This window comes from Doryrhamphus excisus, chromosome 19 (assembly GCF_030265055.1).
Source record: "Doryrhamphus excisus isolate RoL2022-K1 chromosome 19, RoL_Dexc_1.0, whole genome shotgun sequence".
Lineage (NCBI taxonomy): Eukaryota > Metazoa > Chordata > Actinopteri > Syngnathiformes > Syngnathidae > Doryrhamphus > Doryrhamphus excisus.
The window spans coordinates 12,208,819-12,226,097 of record NC_080484.1 but is presented as its reverse complement, the minus strand read 5'-3'; the positions used below and the strand labels follow the sequence as shown (position 1 = coordinate 12,226,097).

Below are 17,279 nucleotides of genomic sequence, written 5' to 3'. Positions count from 1 at the left end.
ATCATCTTTTCTGATGCTCGCATTGCAACACTTACCTAAGTGAGCCAATAGGGGGCGCTAATGACTAGCTAACGTATGACCCAAAGTACTGCCGTTGGGTTTCTGTGTGTGTGTGTGTGTGTGTTAATCGTGGTGTTCATGATGAATGGTGACATATTTATTCAACACCATTGAAAAGAAACTGTGCTGACCCATGCACTGTAAAAATCATGTTGATTTATGATTTATGCTGTATATATTAATTAGATACAATTTGTATGGAAAATCTATATTTAATGAACAGACAACCGATTTCCCTTGTAGATGTGCAGCGCTCTCTGTAGTTGAGTAAAGCCACTGTCTGAAGAAACTGCAGTCAATTATTTATATGACATATATTATGATTTTGTATGATTTTTAGATCTACAGCATATACAGTTGTCCCTCGTTTATAGCGGTTATTATTGGAGAATGAAGCATTAATCTAGATAGATAGATACTAAATGGAGTGCTCGAGTTGCTCATTTCTTGCAGCATTAGCCCCGCCCACTACACCGTCTGCGCTTTAAATAGCAGCTGTTTAAAAGCCCAGGTCCACACCACAGTCTGCCGCAGCACCCACTCGACCCGCTCACCCACGCCTCCTCACCAGCCAGTCCAGTCCAGCCCGCCCGCCCGCCCGCCAATCTACCGCCATGTCGGCCGCCAGCACCGAGACGAGCGCGCCGCTGCCCACCGCCGGCAGCCGCGTCTTCTTCCAAGCCGCGCCCGGGGTGGGCTGCGTGGGCTCGGCGCCGCTGAGCGGGCCGCCCGACGTCGACCCGGTGCAGAAGAAGCAGGGCAAAGTGACCGTCAAGTACGACCGTAAGGAGCTGAGGAAGAGGCTGGTTCTGGAGGAGTGGATCATCGAGCAGCTCAGCGACTTGTACGACTGCGAGGTGAGTGCAGACCCACACGTCCGGAACCATGTGGGAACCTGGAGGGGGAGGATGGGGGCAGCCTCTCATGCATGAGTAGACTCCATTCACAGTCTTCATTTTACACCTGCAAAAGAGGTGACGTTACTGAATGCATGTTTGAAGCAGGGAAAACATACTTAATGCCCTTGAATGCAACCTGGGCATGTTTTATGTGAAATAGTTGCACCTCTACTGTGTCTAAAATGCACTGAATGCACACCACAGCAGAAAAATACATCTACAAATGACATATAGAAAAAAAACGCATGCATTCATTCAGACTCTTTGTCCTCTGCGGCGCTGAGACGGACAATTGCTGCAGTCAAACTTGGACTCATTGATGAAATAAATAAGAGGATGTTGCTGGGGAAGCGAGAATATGTCTAAATAAGAGTACTAATGCAGAAATCAACCGGCAGTGTGCTCCATGTGAGGTCTCTGTGACCTTTTTGGAGCCTTTTAACCTTTCTCAAGCTGCTGTGGCATCTTTAGAACATTCAAGTGTTGATGCCGCACGCTGCCAGAGCTAAGCAGACGGGGAATGGGGGAGGCAGGGAGGGGGGTGGTGATGCTGGGAGACTAGGAAAAGAAGGGCAGTGGGTTAAAGGATGTGCTGATGCTGTGAGTCTCCTTGCCAGCCAGTGCCCCCCCTCCATGACAGCAGAGGGTCCACACTGACACGCATATGCACACAAAGGCACCCACACGTCTATGCAGACGTATAATACCTTCCATCGCTAAGTTAACATTCAACAAAAGCCACTTAACCCTTGCCCTCGTGTTTTCTTTTTATAGCCTCCTTTGCAAGCTTTTTACTGCCCGACTGTGGTTCTCTCCAAAGCAGTGCAATTTGTTTTCAATGGTTGAAAGTGCTAAAGTCTTTCTTCCCTTACCCGGAGTGTCGAGTCTCCAGCATCAATGGGAACCGGCACTAACACTGCGATTCTCCCGGGATCGTTCAAATGTTTGTGTTCGTTTGTGGTTTTGATGCCCACTTTGCAGACCGAAATAAATACATGCGAACCCCAACGAAGAACCACCAGCGATGGAAAAAGCAGCTAAAAGTTTGGCTGAACTTGATGAAAAAGTGCAACATTTGCATCAATGACATGTTGGCCTCAAAGTCAGGAGATCGGGAAGACCTGGGTTCCAATCTTCCAATCTCTGCTTGGGCATTTCTGTATGGAGCTTACTTAATCCCGTCACTCTTCTCTTGGATAAAAGCATGCAACGGTACATAAATGTTGACATCAGACATGCTTTTCGCCTGTCAGGGTTTGTGTTTCACCTGAGATTCGATTGGCTAATGTCTATCTTTAGCACGAGTGTGTCTCATATTCCACGACGGCTGATTAACGTTACGTTGTTAGAGCAGGTGGGCCTTTTAGTGCCTCACACACGCATACTGTTGATATTTGTGTGGTCACATGGCTGTAAACAGGAAGTCGCACCGCCTCCACGCTCGTTAGCACCTCCGTGTCGGCACCGAAAGGAGGTAGGATAGTGTATGTGTGTGTAAGATAGAGAGATGGCACAGATTGTGCAGCGCTGCTGCATAAAGGTCAAGCATGCTATCTATTTCATAGGAAAAACTAATGCAGGAGACGCTCATTGACGTGTGTGTAAATGCTGCACACAAATCAGTGTAGATGTCAGCTGGCTAGCAAGCCTAAATATATTTGCAGGGCTCATTATCATTAGTTTATGAGTTGCATCACCAAAGCATTCATTGGACTCACTTAAATTGCAAATGACGAAGATATACTATTAGTGCCTCCTCACAACTGTTTCTGATGTCATGGAAATACCATTTGCTTTCTGTTTTTAGGCTTAAAAATGTCCTGTAAAAAGAATAGGCGCGTGTGGTGTAGGGATACAGCTGGAGCGTGCATGTGGTGTAATGGGACAGCTGCTGCCTTTTAGAGCAGAGAATGTGTTGGGTGTAATGGTACAGCTGCTGCATTGTAGAGCAGAGAATGCTTTGGGTGTAATGGTACAGCTGCTGCATTTTAAAGCAGAGGGTGCATGCAGTGTAATGGTACAGATGCTGCCTTCAAAGCAGAGGATGAGTTGGGTGTAATGGGACAGCTGCTGCCTTTTAGAGCAGAGGATGCATTAGGTGTAATGGTACAGCTGCTGCCTTTAAAGCAGCGAATGTGTTGGGTGTAATGGTACAGCTGCTGCCTTTTAGAGCAGAGGCCGCATGCAGTGTAATGGTACAGATATATGTCTTTTAAAGCAGAGGATGCGTTGGGTGTAATGGTACAACTGCTACCTTTTAGAGCAGAGGCCGCATGCAGTGTAATGGTACAGATATATGCCTTTTTAAAGCAGAGGATGCGTTGGGTATAATGGTACAACTGCTGCCTTTTAGAGTAGAGGGCAGTTGCAGTGTAAGCCGGTGCAATGATGATAGGGAGTACGGTAGTGGTGAGTCTGTCTGAAGAAACTTTGCCAAAAATCGATGGCGGAAGCGTGAGTTAGCGAGCACGGGTAACAGGAGACGCCGCCGTGTCCTACTTTTTTATGGAGCGCCATCAATAGAGGCTCGCTCAATGACTGCACGCACTCAGGGCATCACAGTGTTGCACCTCTGGGCTCGTGTGGGTTTAGAGATGACCTGGAACACATGCATGGATGTCTACGTATGCTCTATATTGTATTGGAAGCAATTGGAGCAAAGGCTTTTTGTTGTTCAGGAAGGATGTGTCTCCAGGCGTTTCTTCCCCATCCATCCTCCTCCTCAGTCTTTCTTGACTCTAGATACAGTATCTATCTCCTGTACACCCCCCACCCCTTTTTCCCTCGACTCCCACTTCTCCTGTGTGACCTTGTCAATATTTCTTACTCGCCTTTCATGTTTTTCCTTTCTTTCTTCCCGAGGACAGCCAAACAGCGGCGTGTCATGTGAACCTCACGCGGTCACAGAGGACAGAGTAAACAGTGCAACTGAAGCCAAATCATTAGCGACGCTCAATAGGCTGAGAGCAATAACTGCAGTTTAGGACTGAGGATGCTTTGTAGGTACGGTAAATGATGCTGATGATGATAGCAGCGGCTGCTGCTATTATGACTTGGGTATTTTCTGTAATTGACTTTTAACCACCTTTGTGTATGATGCATGTCACTAATTGCATGAGGCTGCTTGATTAGCTCATTATTGGCTAAATTGATGCTATCTTGCTTGTACACCCTCCGGCTGCATCGAATGTTTCAAGTCTTTCCAAAGTCATGCCAGGTCATGCCGGGTTGGTATAACTCTGTTAGCATAATTATCATACGGGTTCTAATTACGAAAGTGCAAAGAGGATGGGGTGTTAATTGGAAGCTGCCAATAACAGGTGGGAAAACAAAGGTGGAAACAAAGTTGATGAACCGTCAATATTAAACTACAAGCTATTGGAAAGTGGGCGGCACGGCGGTCGAGTGGTTAGCATGCAGACCTCACAGCTAGGAGGACCCGGGTTCGATTCCACCCTCGGCCATCTCTGTGTGGAGTTTGCATGTTTTCGCCAGGTACTCCGGGTTCCTCCCACATTCCATAAACATGCTAGGTTAATTGGCGACTCCAAATTGTCCATAGGTATGAATGTGAGTGTGAATGGTTGTTTGTCTATATGTGTCCTGTGATTGGCTGGTGACCACGAGTCACAAGAAAATGAATGAATGTTGGAAAGTAATATACCATAATTGCTGCTTACTTAGCATGTTAGCTTGCTACTGACTTAGCATGTTAGCTTGCTACTGGCTCTGGCGCGACAATCATGTGGGTCCGGTGGACTATAAAATCAAAAGGGTTAGGGTTAGGGTGACACATCCCGCCACTGGCAGTTTGAACCAGTCGATTGCCAGTGACCTTCATCTGTGTATGAATCCGATGGAGGAAGGTCGTTGTTGTTGTTTGTGTCTGCCTTTGGCCGCCGTCCTTTTAATTGTCTCCATGTGAATATATCATTGCATTCTTAGAAATGTGTGTGTTGACACCTGTGGACACACACACACATCTGCCCCAAAACAAATCAAGAGGCGCTGACAAGAGGGTCTTTTACTGTAGCGAGTGGTCTGGACGACAGCTGGTGAAAGAGTTCCCAACAGAGTGAGGAGAGGTGTGGCATGTCTTTTTAAGGCTGTGTGTTGTGTTCAAGGGTTCTGCAGACATAAAAGCGTTGTGCCATGTTGTTGGAAAAGTAAACGACACAGCTTGCCAGCGTTGCCTCTCATTCATCTGCTGTCTGTTTTCTCCACTTTCATACAGCAAATGAGTCATTAGACGACATTTGGATCGACTGAGGACTCCATTGAAAGAGGAAGCCATGTCGGCTCTCTTGTCTCCCCATGACATCCTCCTCTCGCGTCTATCACTGCTTTCATTGTCAAATGAGGCGGGGCTCTGTCTATAAACTGGAGCCTGCTGTGTACAAACACAGACTCATTCCTTTCGGGCCGGAAAATGGCAAACACTGTCTTCATTCACACAGAGGAGGAGCTGTGGGGGGGAGGGCTGGAGACTGTTTAAAATTGCATCCTATAAAAATAACGTCTTTGCTTGGAGTTATTTGCCGACACACCCTGGCACCAAAGATAAGCCCGCTGATGTCGTGACTGCGAGGTCGTTGGTGGTGAGAGCCTTCGGGCTGCTATTGATGATTGGAGACTGAGGGCGAAAGTCCAAATGGACCTCAGTTGTCAATAAATTAGCCCCTCACGGTCGGACGTGTGTGACTGGCACTGTGGATCATTCACATCATGAAATGAAGTCACAGGGTGGAAGCTTATGGAAGCGTATGAATTGGGGATGTCACATAATTATCGCTACCAATAATAATCGGCACAATATCAGCATGAAATGTGCTGTGGGCCAATGAAAAAAAACGCAAATGGCCCTCAGGCCGCACTTAGGACACCACTGATCTACAGGGAGTATAGCTCGCCTCTTGCCCAAAGACAGCTGGGATAGGCTCCGGCATACCCGCCACCATAATGAGGACAAGCAGTATAGAAAATGGATAGAATGAATATTTGTGTGTCAGGGCGGCACGGCGGTCGAGTGGTTAGCGCGCAGACCTCACAGCTAGGAGGACCAGGGTTCGATTCCACCCTCGGCCATCTCTGTGTGGAGTTTGCATGTTCTCCCCGTGCATGCGTGGGTTTTCTCCGGGTACTCCGGTTTCCTCCCACATTCCAAAAACATGCTAGGTTAATTGGCGACTCCAAATTGTCCATAGGTATGAATGTGAGTGTGAATGGTTGTTTGTCTATATGTGCCCTGTGATTGGCTGGCGACCAGTCCAGGGTGTACCCCGCCTCTCGCCCGAAGACAGCTGGGATAGGCTCCAGCATCCCCTGCGACCCTCGTGAGGAAAAAGCGGTAGAAAATGAATGAATGAATTTGTGTGTCACAGAATTTGGTAAAAATGTGTTTTCCTTTTTATATTATGAGTTTGTGATTTGGCAGCGGTATTGGGTAATATGTATGTGATACCCAACCTAACACTTTTAACTAACTAGGGCTAAACTCATGGTGCCAGATATTTGGACAATAATGCTACACAAGCTGAACACTGACCTCTCTAAAGTATATCCCAGTTTCTTTTCTATACTATTGAGATGAGAGCCGGTAGGCTGTCATGTGGTCTCTAGCGGCGTATGAATAATAACGGCATCAAACTTCAGTGTGCATCAACGTTCTCCTCTGAGGCCACTTTGTTCTTCCTCCTCACTGTGATGTAGAGGATGTCCTCTGGAGCAGAGCTGAATCAGCGTGGGAAAGAGCGGCTATAACTTCTCCTTGCTGTAAATTCAAATCATTGGCGCCGCGTGTCTTCGGCCCGCCGTAACGCCACTCTTCAAACACTACACTTATTAGCAATCTTCTTCTTCTACTATTTGACAAGCTTCCAGAAGAAGCCTCTCCTAGTTTCTTCCTAGCCGATCATCTCAGCTCTCCAGTGCCGCTCTCCATCCCACCTTCAGCTCCTTCAAAGATAAGCTGAGCTGTTGCACAATCTTCCTTCCTTACGTCCTTCCTTCCCTCCTCGCTTCCTTCCTTCCCCATCATCAGAGCGACCTACTTATCTGTGCAGCGGATCTGACAAAGTATTCCTTCACTTCCCTTTAGCCACCGCCACAAATAGCATCAATGATATTCCTCATGAAAATGGACTTCCAAGGTCAAATGGAAACTGTTGAAGGTCAAACACCATACCACCTCAAAACACAAAAAATATGAATTGTTGCGTTTCAACCGAGCAGACGAGAAGCAATCACAAGCTACAGCCACATACTATACGCTACTATATGCTAGAGCTGAAATAGAGGAAAAAATTGTTCTCTTATTCAGTGTGGAAGTGGTAAGTCTCTGGCTTCTTTGTCCTTCTTTCCAATTCTGTTTGAAACACTTTATGTTCAGAATAAGTAAATTGGAGAGGCTAACTAGTTAGCTTGCTATGTCTGTTAAGCCCCTTGCAGTGATCCCATAGCCTGCAATGTGATGTAAACAAAGAATAATAGTGTAAAAGTGACTATAGGGTTGTTACATCATGTCTACAGGGCTCTACAGCTAGTTAATGCACATAATAGGACACACCTATCTCGCCTACAAACACCTCCACAATGATTTATATACATTCATGATACTTACAGTATTTTCCCCTATTGTAGTCATTTTAAGCATATCTCATAGCAACATAGAAAGCAACGTTATACCAAGCGTTACGTTTTCCAAACTCAAAAACAAAACAGTGGCAGCAGATCCAATATGTAACGTTACCTTTCGGTAGTGGTCTGAGGCGTCTGGTGAAGCTCATTGCTAGCTAGCTAGTAGCTAACTGGCATGGTGTGGCAAGAGGTCACTACGCCAGTAATGTAATTCACATTATGTAAATGGAGGGTTGTTGGTGCATCCATTAAGTGCATTTTTAGCTGCCTCTTTTTAGCTGTTTTTATATCTTTATATCTAAATTCCAAAGAAAGTGCAGTTTTCCTTTTAATGTGCCGTCCATCCAACACACAGCTGCGGATATCTGCTGGAGATGAGGAATGGTGGTGGCTCCCGCAGCTAAGCCAGTTGAGAAGCACTGCTTTAGAGCGGAGCATGGTTTAGCATTATGCTAACAAGCTATTATCAGCATAAAGAGTGCAGCCTGCTTGTGGCGTTAACGTATTATTCCGTGGCTCCGTTGAAGTGGAAAGGCAACAAAACTCGTCTTTGGTCGCCGCCATTGGTTTTACAGGTTGTTGATGTGCTGTTTCACGTAGACAATACAACCAACACCACACCCGTGCTGGAAAGCAGATCCAGTTTATTGTCAGCAATTATAATCTCGTCTTTTGCCACTTTCCAATACAAGGATTCATGACTGTGTCATGAGGGCTGTGTCTGAATGTGAGAAAAAACAATTTGAGGGTGTTTAATTCAGTCTGAACCAGAGCTAGTTGAGTCAAGCGCCGTCGAGGCTCGCTCGCATTAGCATGTCGTCACCTCGCAGTGGACCGAGCAGACCGAAAGCACCGGCGGCGTGCTCGGCTGTCTGTGAAAACAAAGTCTGACACATGCTGTTGTTGTCTGCTGCCGCATGCATGCATGCATACGCTAATTCACTCATTACATAAACGCTGTCGTCGCCTTGCCAGGTTAACACCCTTATTTACGAGCACCGTGGTAACTAACCAGTTTGTGATGCCATTAATAGTCCAAACATATTCTCTCGCCGTCTTCAGGCTTGTCAGATTTGCTTTGTTTAAAATGCCACATTGTTTGCTCAAGTGGGAGTGACGTAATGATTTAGGCTATTTGTCTTTTTTGACGCTACAAGTTTGTGGCCTGGGGGCCATTTGTGGGCCGTGGTTGTTTTATTATCGCCCTGTGGCACCTTCTGAAAATATCATTTAACAAGAAATCTAATAAAAAAAAAAAAAAGACACGTGCCTCATCTGAATAATATTACAAGAGCAAAGTACAAATATTAAGAGGAAAAGTTCTAATTTTAGAAGCATAAAGGAAAAATATTTCATTAAAAAAATCATAATATTATGCAAAACAACAAATTTTGAAGAATTAGGTTGTGGAAAAAAGTTCTAATGTTATGAGTCAAAATGTTATGGGAATAAAGTCAAAATATTACGGGAATAAAGTCAAAATATTATGGAATAAACTCATGATATCGGGATGAACATTTTCTCAAAAAAATTTGAAAAAATGTGAACATTTATACAAAAAACAACAGAAATTGGAAAAAAGTCAAAATACGAAGACAAAAAGATGTACGAAATTATACAAGAATAAACATTTTAAGATAGCAAGATAGCATCTATTTTAGTAGCACCGAGTATTCAAATGTGTTGAGAGGACATTTATAAATCTTGGCAAGTTGGAATTTCTGAGGTTGAGAAAAAGTTATAATATTATAGAAATGAAGTCTAAATATTATGAGAATAAAGTCATAATATTACGAAAAGAAAATTGACAGTGATTATTTGAGATGAAAGTGGGAAAAAACAACAGCAAAAGTGGGAAAGAAGAGCAAATAGGAGTGTGAAGGTGACCATAGGGGTGTTATTTCCTGTCTAGAGGGCTCTAATCATGTTAAAAATATATATATATATATATATATATATATATTTAGAAGATCGTAAACAGGTTTTCTATGCTCTAAATATGAAAATATCAATACATACCAATCCATCTTCTATATCATATATCCTCACTAGAGCCACAAGGGTATGCTGGAGCCTATAACCAGCTGATTTCGGGCGAGAGGCGGGGTACACCCTGGAGTGGCCACTCACATTCATACCTATTGACAATTTGGAGTGGCCAATGAAGTTAACATGCATGTTTTTGGAATGTGGGAGGAAACCGAGTACCCGGAGAAAACCCACACATGCACGGGGAGAACATGCAAACTTGGCACAGAGATGCAAACCCAGGCCTGAAACATGCTAACCACTCATCCACCGTGTGGCCCACTATGAACTATGAAAGTAATGCATTTATAAACAAGGAAGGCTACTTTGCAGACAGCCTGGTATGGAACCAATTACTGGTGATAAAGAAGGGAATGGTATTGGCAATACCTGTCCTTGGTTTTGGTAAGGGAATGTGTGGTGTTGCACATCCAACAATCCAGAGAATAATCCTGGGTTACAGCTCGTGAATGAAATATTCAAACATCAAACAACCTCCAGCCATCTTACAGTACTGTCAATATTAGCATGTATTTTACATGAGTTTCATGCTTCGGTTTCACCCAGCAAGCCTTCACCGCTGACAAGACGGAAAATGTTGTTTCCCTCGGGATGGTGTGACCTCATCATCTATTTCAGGCTTTTAATCAGCGCCAACTTCAGCGTTTATCTGCATGTTGAGTGCCTTTTCCATTCTGGTCACTGCGAAGTGCTTTTCTCTTTACAAGCCTGACTGGCACGCTAAAGCCTTGCAGAAGACTGATGCTGGCAGCTTCAAGCGCGCACACAAGTGTGTATTTGTGTGTGTGTGTGTGTGTGTGTATGTCATTGGCAATGGCCTCCAGTCGTGGGCCATGCCTGCCCCAGTTGTCACCAATCTCTGTGACAGAGGGTGACGGACTGCCTGCTGACAAGCACAATTGTGTCGCTCACATCCCAACAACACAACACTGACAGACGGACTGACACACAAAGATGTTTTTCACTTTTTTCAATCGATTTTAAGTTAATACTGATGTCTAAGCATACGCTAGGGGTGTCCAAACGTTATCCTGCGAGGGCCGCTTCATGAAAGTGCAACTTTGATATTTTGTAACTGTGTATTTTACATTTGTCAGGCATTTAGCAGTACATTAAAATGAAAAAAACATGCAAATCCATGAATATGTAATTAAGCATATGCATGCATTAGTTTGCTTTGCTCTTCTGGCTTAGTGAATAAGATGACAGGTAATTTCAATGAGCGGCCAGATGATTAGCGGCTTTTTAAGTGCCTTCACAGATAAGGAATGGGGGTGTTGGTGGAAATATCAATGAAGTGAGCACTGAAATATACATGTATCCCAAACTGTACTACCTCTACCTTGGCTATTGCAATATCAAAAGGTACAATTGGATGCTATTTTTATTCGTGCATGCCAAGTAACTCGCATTGAATGTCAAAGCGCAGCGACGGAGCTTTAAAGCCGGGAGCTGTGATGCCAAGTACAGTCCTTCCATCCTTGCACTTCCTGCACTGGAATACCAACGACGGCTCCGGGGCGAAAGCACCGAGGAGTCCGCTGAGACGTACTTCAGAGGACACTACACGGACGTGCAGTTCCTCACTCGTTTGCAGTTCCTGGCCTTATCACAAATACTACTTAGATGTAGTGTGTGCTTTTGCTGGTACAGTGGATTTCATTATCTATCGACATTATTGAGGCGAGGTCTGGTGGCGGATATGCAGCGTCTGCCATGGCCTTGTGGTGATGGCAAACCTTTTGAAGTGTCACCAAGCAAAGTACAACCCTTAAACCACAGAGCTGCAAAGCAGCCCAACCCTAACAGCGTAGCACAGCGTAGCATGGCAATGATATTTGCATGTGTTCCTCTGTGGAGCATACAGTATTATGGGACATTACACCATTTGTGTTTGTGTTGTTTGCAGGAGGAAGAGATGCCGGAGGTGGAGATAGACATTGATGATCTATTGGAGGTCAACAGTGATGACGAGAGAGCCAGCAAACTGCAGGTACATTTGCATTAAAGCTACATTATAAGGACAAAAGTACTGCAGTATACTGAACAAACAAGGGGAGGCCACTTGACGACATTTACCTTGATCACATATGGTGGACATGAACCTTTAAATGGTCATTTTGTTTTTTAGCATGGCTGTTTTTTTTAATAACAGAAAATGTCCAAAACATAACAGCCAAAATTCATTCATTTTCTACCGCTTATCCTCACAAGCAGGTGCTGGAGCCTATCCCAGCTGTCTTCGGGCGAGAGGCAGTGTACACCCTGGAGTGGTCACACCCAAAATTGAAATATCCAAAGTAATTTTACAGAAATAAAGTCAAAATATTAAGAGAAAATGTTGTAATTTAATGAGAAACAAAGTCATAATTGAGTGGTTAGCACACAAGCCTCGCAGCCAGGAGACCCAAGTTCAATTCCACCCTCAGCCATCTCTGTGTGGAGTTTGCATGTTCTCCCCGTGCATGCGTGGGTTTTTTTCCTCCCACATTCCAAAAACATGCTAGGTTAATTGGCGACTCAAAATTGCCTATAGGTATGAATGTGAGTGTGAATGGTTGTTTGTCTATATGTGCCCTGTGATTGGCTGGCAGTCCAGGGTGTACCCCGCCTCTCGCCCGAAGTCAGCTGGGATAGGCTCCAGCAACCCCCGCGACCCTCGTGAGGATAAACGGTAGAAAATGAATGAATGAATATTAAAGAAAAAAATCAACATATCATAAGAACACCCCTGCCCTCATATGAACCCCTCCCCTTATAGTTTGAACCCCTACTTTTGGAGCTCTTATCATTGCCACAGGAAGTGGTAGATGAAATGTCGTCTGTTGACCCATTCTACATTTTTGTGTACAAAGGAAGTGTGCTAAAAGTGCACCATGATTCCATGTGCGTGATTTATTAATAATGTTTTCCTTTTTCCACAGGAATCATTAATAGACTGTTACAAACCAACAGAGGTGAGTTTGTCCTTGATATGTATACTTACATCAGTCAAGTACGTCCTTGACATTATTGATCCTCACATGACTCGCTCATTCAGGTGCACAGAAGCATGATATTCAGGAAGTTCTAGATATATATATAGAATACGTGTAAGTGGATGGAGGGTTCAGTGAATGTGGGGTTAAGCGCTTTTGGTGATTAGGGGGTCCAAACAGGCCAATCACATTCCCCATCTGTCACCTGCATATGGGTGTTCCTGTTTTAAGTAGGTGGCATTAGGTGATCCCGCAACCACTACAAGGTCGCTGGCCACCTCAGCTGCCAGGTTGACAGCTCGTGTAGTATGTGTGTAAGCCTCACACACACACACACCGTAATCCCTCGGGAATGGAGAGGCACAGATGCCATTTTGAATACAATCCTCACACACACACAGGAGACCGTGGAGGGAAAATGTGAGGAAAGAGCAAGGGCAGAATGCAAGAAGAAAAATGGCGGCAGGAAAGATAGATTGACAGAATGTCCCCAGAGAGACCTTCGCCAAGCCAGGACACTTGATTGACTTGTCAGGTGATGCATTTCCACTCCAGGTCTGTAGGTGGTGGTAATATGCCATACAATGTCATGGTTTGTCTTTTTTTTATCTGCATGGTCTAATCCCACAAAATCACAAATAAGTGATTAAGTGGTTCCAGACCCAAATATGATAAATGAATTTCCACGATATAGGATTTAATGTTAATAAATGGTATATTTTTGTAGTTGCACCATAACTTTCATGACAGTTCTTAACTTTATTAGAGACCTGTAGACATGAAATAACACCCCTATAGTAAACTTTACACTCCTATTCATTGTTTACAACACATTGAGCAACTCTTGTGATGCAGGGACTCGAGACGGCAGCAAGCTAGCCTTGAATGTATTATTTCCAAACTTAAAAGGGACCTATTGCGCTCATTTTCGGCCCTTTGTATTGAGTTGTGGACTTGGAAATAGCAGCTCCACACAATAACCCACACAGAAAGCTTTCTAGATCTACCTGAATCTGCACCCATTCCAGCTGGATGTACAAATGTTTAAATTTATTCCGGGCCCACTCTGCTCTGATTGATCCCACTCAGCTTGTACAGCTAACAGCTTGTACAGTTTGTACTGTGATGTCACAGGGAACGTTCAGAGCCATCCCAAACACAAATTTTGGCATCGTTTAACATGATTATACAACATTCTATCAACATTTATAGGTCAGAAAAGTGGAAAAAGCATGATCGGTCCCCCTTAAGAAGAAGAAGAAAGCTTACCACTTCCACACGCAATGGGAGGAGACCTTTTTTTTCCACTTTATCATGTCGGACATGCCATGACTGACTTCATGTCTTTGTGCAAGGTAATGTCATGTCAGCTAATGTAAGTTTCGACACCCCTGCTTTGGTGCAATAACCGCTAGCTAACCACTGCCGGAAAAGAGCGCCTGAGACGACGTGGTGGTGTGTGTGATGGAGAATGATGCGGGAAAGCAGCTGGAGGGCCAAATATAGACTATAGGAAATGAAGGAGAAAAGGGAGGAGGACAGTCACAGGGGGAGTTAAAGAAGACGTACAGTACAGCAGATGTGGTAAATGATATCATGACTACTGTCATCGTGTCCTTCGACTCACCTTGGCTGTGAACGTCACCTTGGTAGACACTGTATCGTAAACACCATGGAGGATGCATCGTGCTCTTTTTTACTTCTAATTCCACCTATGATGACAGTATTGTTTTCTATGTATGAATGAGCTCTGCTTTCTTACCATAACATTTCTCCTCCACCGCTACCCCACCCCCACAGGATTTTGTCCGCGAGTTGCTGGGCAGGATAAGAGGAATGAGGAAACTGAGCGCTCCGTCTAAGAAGGGTCTATAATAGCGGGGGAAGCGACGTGGTCTCATCTCCTCAGCGCCCGACCCGCCCCCACTCCAATCCAGTACATCGGTCTTCAAGCATCCATCATGCATAATAGACTATACCCCGACACAAAAACAAACAAGGGTAGTAAACATTACTGGACTGTTAAAAAAAAAAAGAAAAAGGTACGTAGCCTAATTTTACATTTCAGAGCCATGTTTGCTCGTTTTCCAGCCATAGAGACTCGAAATGTCAAGAAAAGGGAGGAGCTAAACACATTTGTACTGCATTTTGTTGTGAAATTAGCTGTAAGCACTATGTAAGTGAGCACAGTGCTTCACCTCGGACTCTTCTGTTTATTTTTTACTCAAGCGTGTTGCTGTTACTTGATAGAAAAATGCTTTGTTTTTCTTCATGTCCTGCTCATTCTCCTCACACACTGTAACTTATTCTGCTCGCATATTGTTAAGAGCAGTTTTTATTTTGTTTTTACACATAACCCCGGAAAAGAAATGTTCCTCGTGAAACCATTTAACCCACTGTTGTAGTGCACTTTTCACCGCAAGCAAGGCATGATGGGTTTTGCAGTTCTCTGCAAGGACTGCGAAGCCTGTATGATTGGCAGCCTTCCGCTCATTTTTCCCTTCACACTACATATCCTTTATCTGCTTATTTATAAAGTTCACGCGCATTTATTGATCAGGCTTGCCTTTTCAAAGGACATTCAGGATACGTTGGACTATTTCCCAGCCCTCAACCATAGAACTGTACTGACAACTCCCCAGAGGAAGAAACTGTGGATGACTTGAAGCGTGCCAAATATGATTAGAAATGGCTGATGTTTGGCACGGTGTTCCCAAAGAGGAAGTTTTCTTATGTTGAGGAACTGCAGAAGGCCAGCTTGATGAGGTGGGTCTACTTACTTGTTGGAGAGCAACAACACTCTTTTACAATTGGGACGCGCTTGCCTTAAAGGTCCCCTATTATGCACAGGATGATGTTCTATGTAATATGTCTTCATGAGCACCAAATGGGAGACAAATTTATAATCTCCCTCCCTTTATGTCATAAAATAACACCACAACCTATGTGTTGTTTTTTTTATTTTTATTTTTAATTACAGCCATCCCTCGTTTATTGTAGTGATTTGGTTCCAGACCCGAGCATGATCAGTGAATTATACTCTATTCCTACTTTACTTCATTCAGCCATTGTTATGCTTAAATGCTTTGTTTGGCTAAAAAAATATGAAAACAAATGTGTACAATTTGCTTAAATATGCATATTTTAGCAAATATAGCAAGAGACGACTGTACATCAAATCCACAGGCTTCGCAACACATCTTAAAGTCTGAAGCTCTGCTAACTGTCAGTCAGCTACGGACATGGCAGCTGTAAGTTTGATGGTGGTGCCGTCATAGCGTTTAGCCATTGAAATTGCAACATTTTAGTATGTTAGCACACATACTGTAGCTATACTAGTGTTGCTAACGTTTGTGATCCGGTCACGTTGCTCTAACTATAAAAATATTCAATTTATTGACATTGTAACCCTGTATCGTGGAAATTGATTCATCGCAGTCACGTCTGGAACCAATAAACAAGGGACAACCGTATATATAAAGTGCACAATAGTGCTTCTTCGAGACAAACATAACTCATTAGCATTAAAGCTACAGACACGCAAAATGCCGCCCTCCCGGTAGGGCTTAAACAGGACTAGTATCAGAGCTAGATATTGGACAACACGCATTCAAAACAATAAGTTCAAACTGGCAAAGGCTAGGATACTAGGGGACCTTTAAGGACCATTCCGTCCATCCGTAAACCCCTCAACTGGCAGACATGCACACACAAGCGGGTCAGTGGTTGATTTATTCTTTGTTTTGTTTGCAAAGCACCCGTCTTGCATGCGAAAATCAGTATGTCAACATCGACAAAGTATCGATATAGAATACTTATAACCAAGCAAAAAAAAACCACACATTAGCTTCTTAACTTTATAAACTTTTCATTTCCAAACGACGTGACTTAAGACGTCGGAGAGAATCCAGGAAATCTTTAAAAAAAAAAAAAAACGGTGCTGTTTTTCATGTCCTTCCCGGGTTATGGTTGTGTAGAAAAAGCGTTTTCACTGTGTGACGCCCGGCTATGTTGTCCAAGATGGCGTCCTCTTTCCTATGAGAGGTGGCCATCGCAGCCAGCCGAGACGCAGCCGGGCTTTCGTGAGGAGCTACCTTTTAGGATTTTCTCTTTCAAGAAACAGTTCAGGGGTAATAGGTGGCTATTTTATAATTTATGGCAAGTATTTTATTGTAGGATAAGCTTTGCATGTATTTTTAAGGTAGCACGTGGAAAGGGGGAGGGGACATTTGTTGGCCCAAAGCTTTTTATTTCACAAACGCGTTCCTTTTTTTATACCTTTTTATTAAGAGTTTTTTTCCCCCAGCTGCTGCTGTTTTTTCTGTACATCCACAATAACCAATCTTGTTTTTAAAATGTAACATGTAAGGTGTGTGTGTGTGTGTGTGGTCTGTTTTTGCTGATAATAAAAATGCAGAGAAGCTGCAGCATTTTAAAGAGACACTGTGTAGTAGATTAGTCGGACAAGAGACTCATCAGAGTATGACTTTATTGCTCATTGTGCGCATGAGTAACCTTTCTCTGCTGCAAGTCTGGCCCCATATGACTAGCCTACTGCCCTACTGTACGCTGTTGCTAGGCAGAATACGCTCAGTGCCCTCCTGGGGGCCATTACAAGAGCAGTGGTGTGAAAGGAGGAGACTGGCAGCTTTGAACG

General features: G+C 44.0%; 1 protein-coding gene across 1 annotated transcript in view; it reads left to right on the top strand.

Annotated features, from left to right (window-relative positions):
- Positions 1–17,279, top strand: part of ppp1r14c (protein phosphatase 1, regulatory (inhibitor) subunit 14C) — a 17,787-nt gene extending 508 nt beyond the window's left edge. The window contains exons 2-5 of the mRNA XM_058056762.1: positions 572–917; positions 11,554–11,637; positions 12,569–12,601; positions 14,423–17,279. Of these exons, the coding sequence (XP_057912745.1) occupies positions 675–917; positions 11,554–11,637; positions 12,569–12,601; positions 14,423–14,497 (435 nt within the window). The 5' untranslated portion in view covers positions 572–674 and the 3' untranslated portion in view covers positions 14,498–17,279. The remainder of the gene's footprint in view (positions 1–571; positions 918–11,553; positions 11,638–12,568; positions 12,602–14,422) is intronic.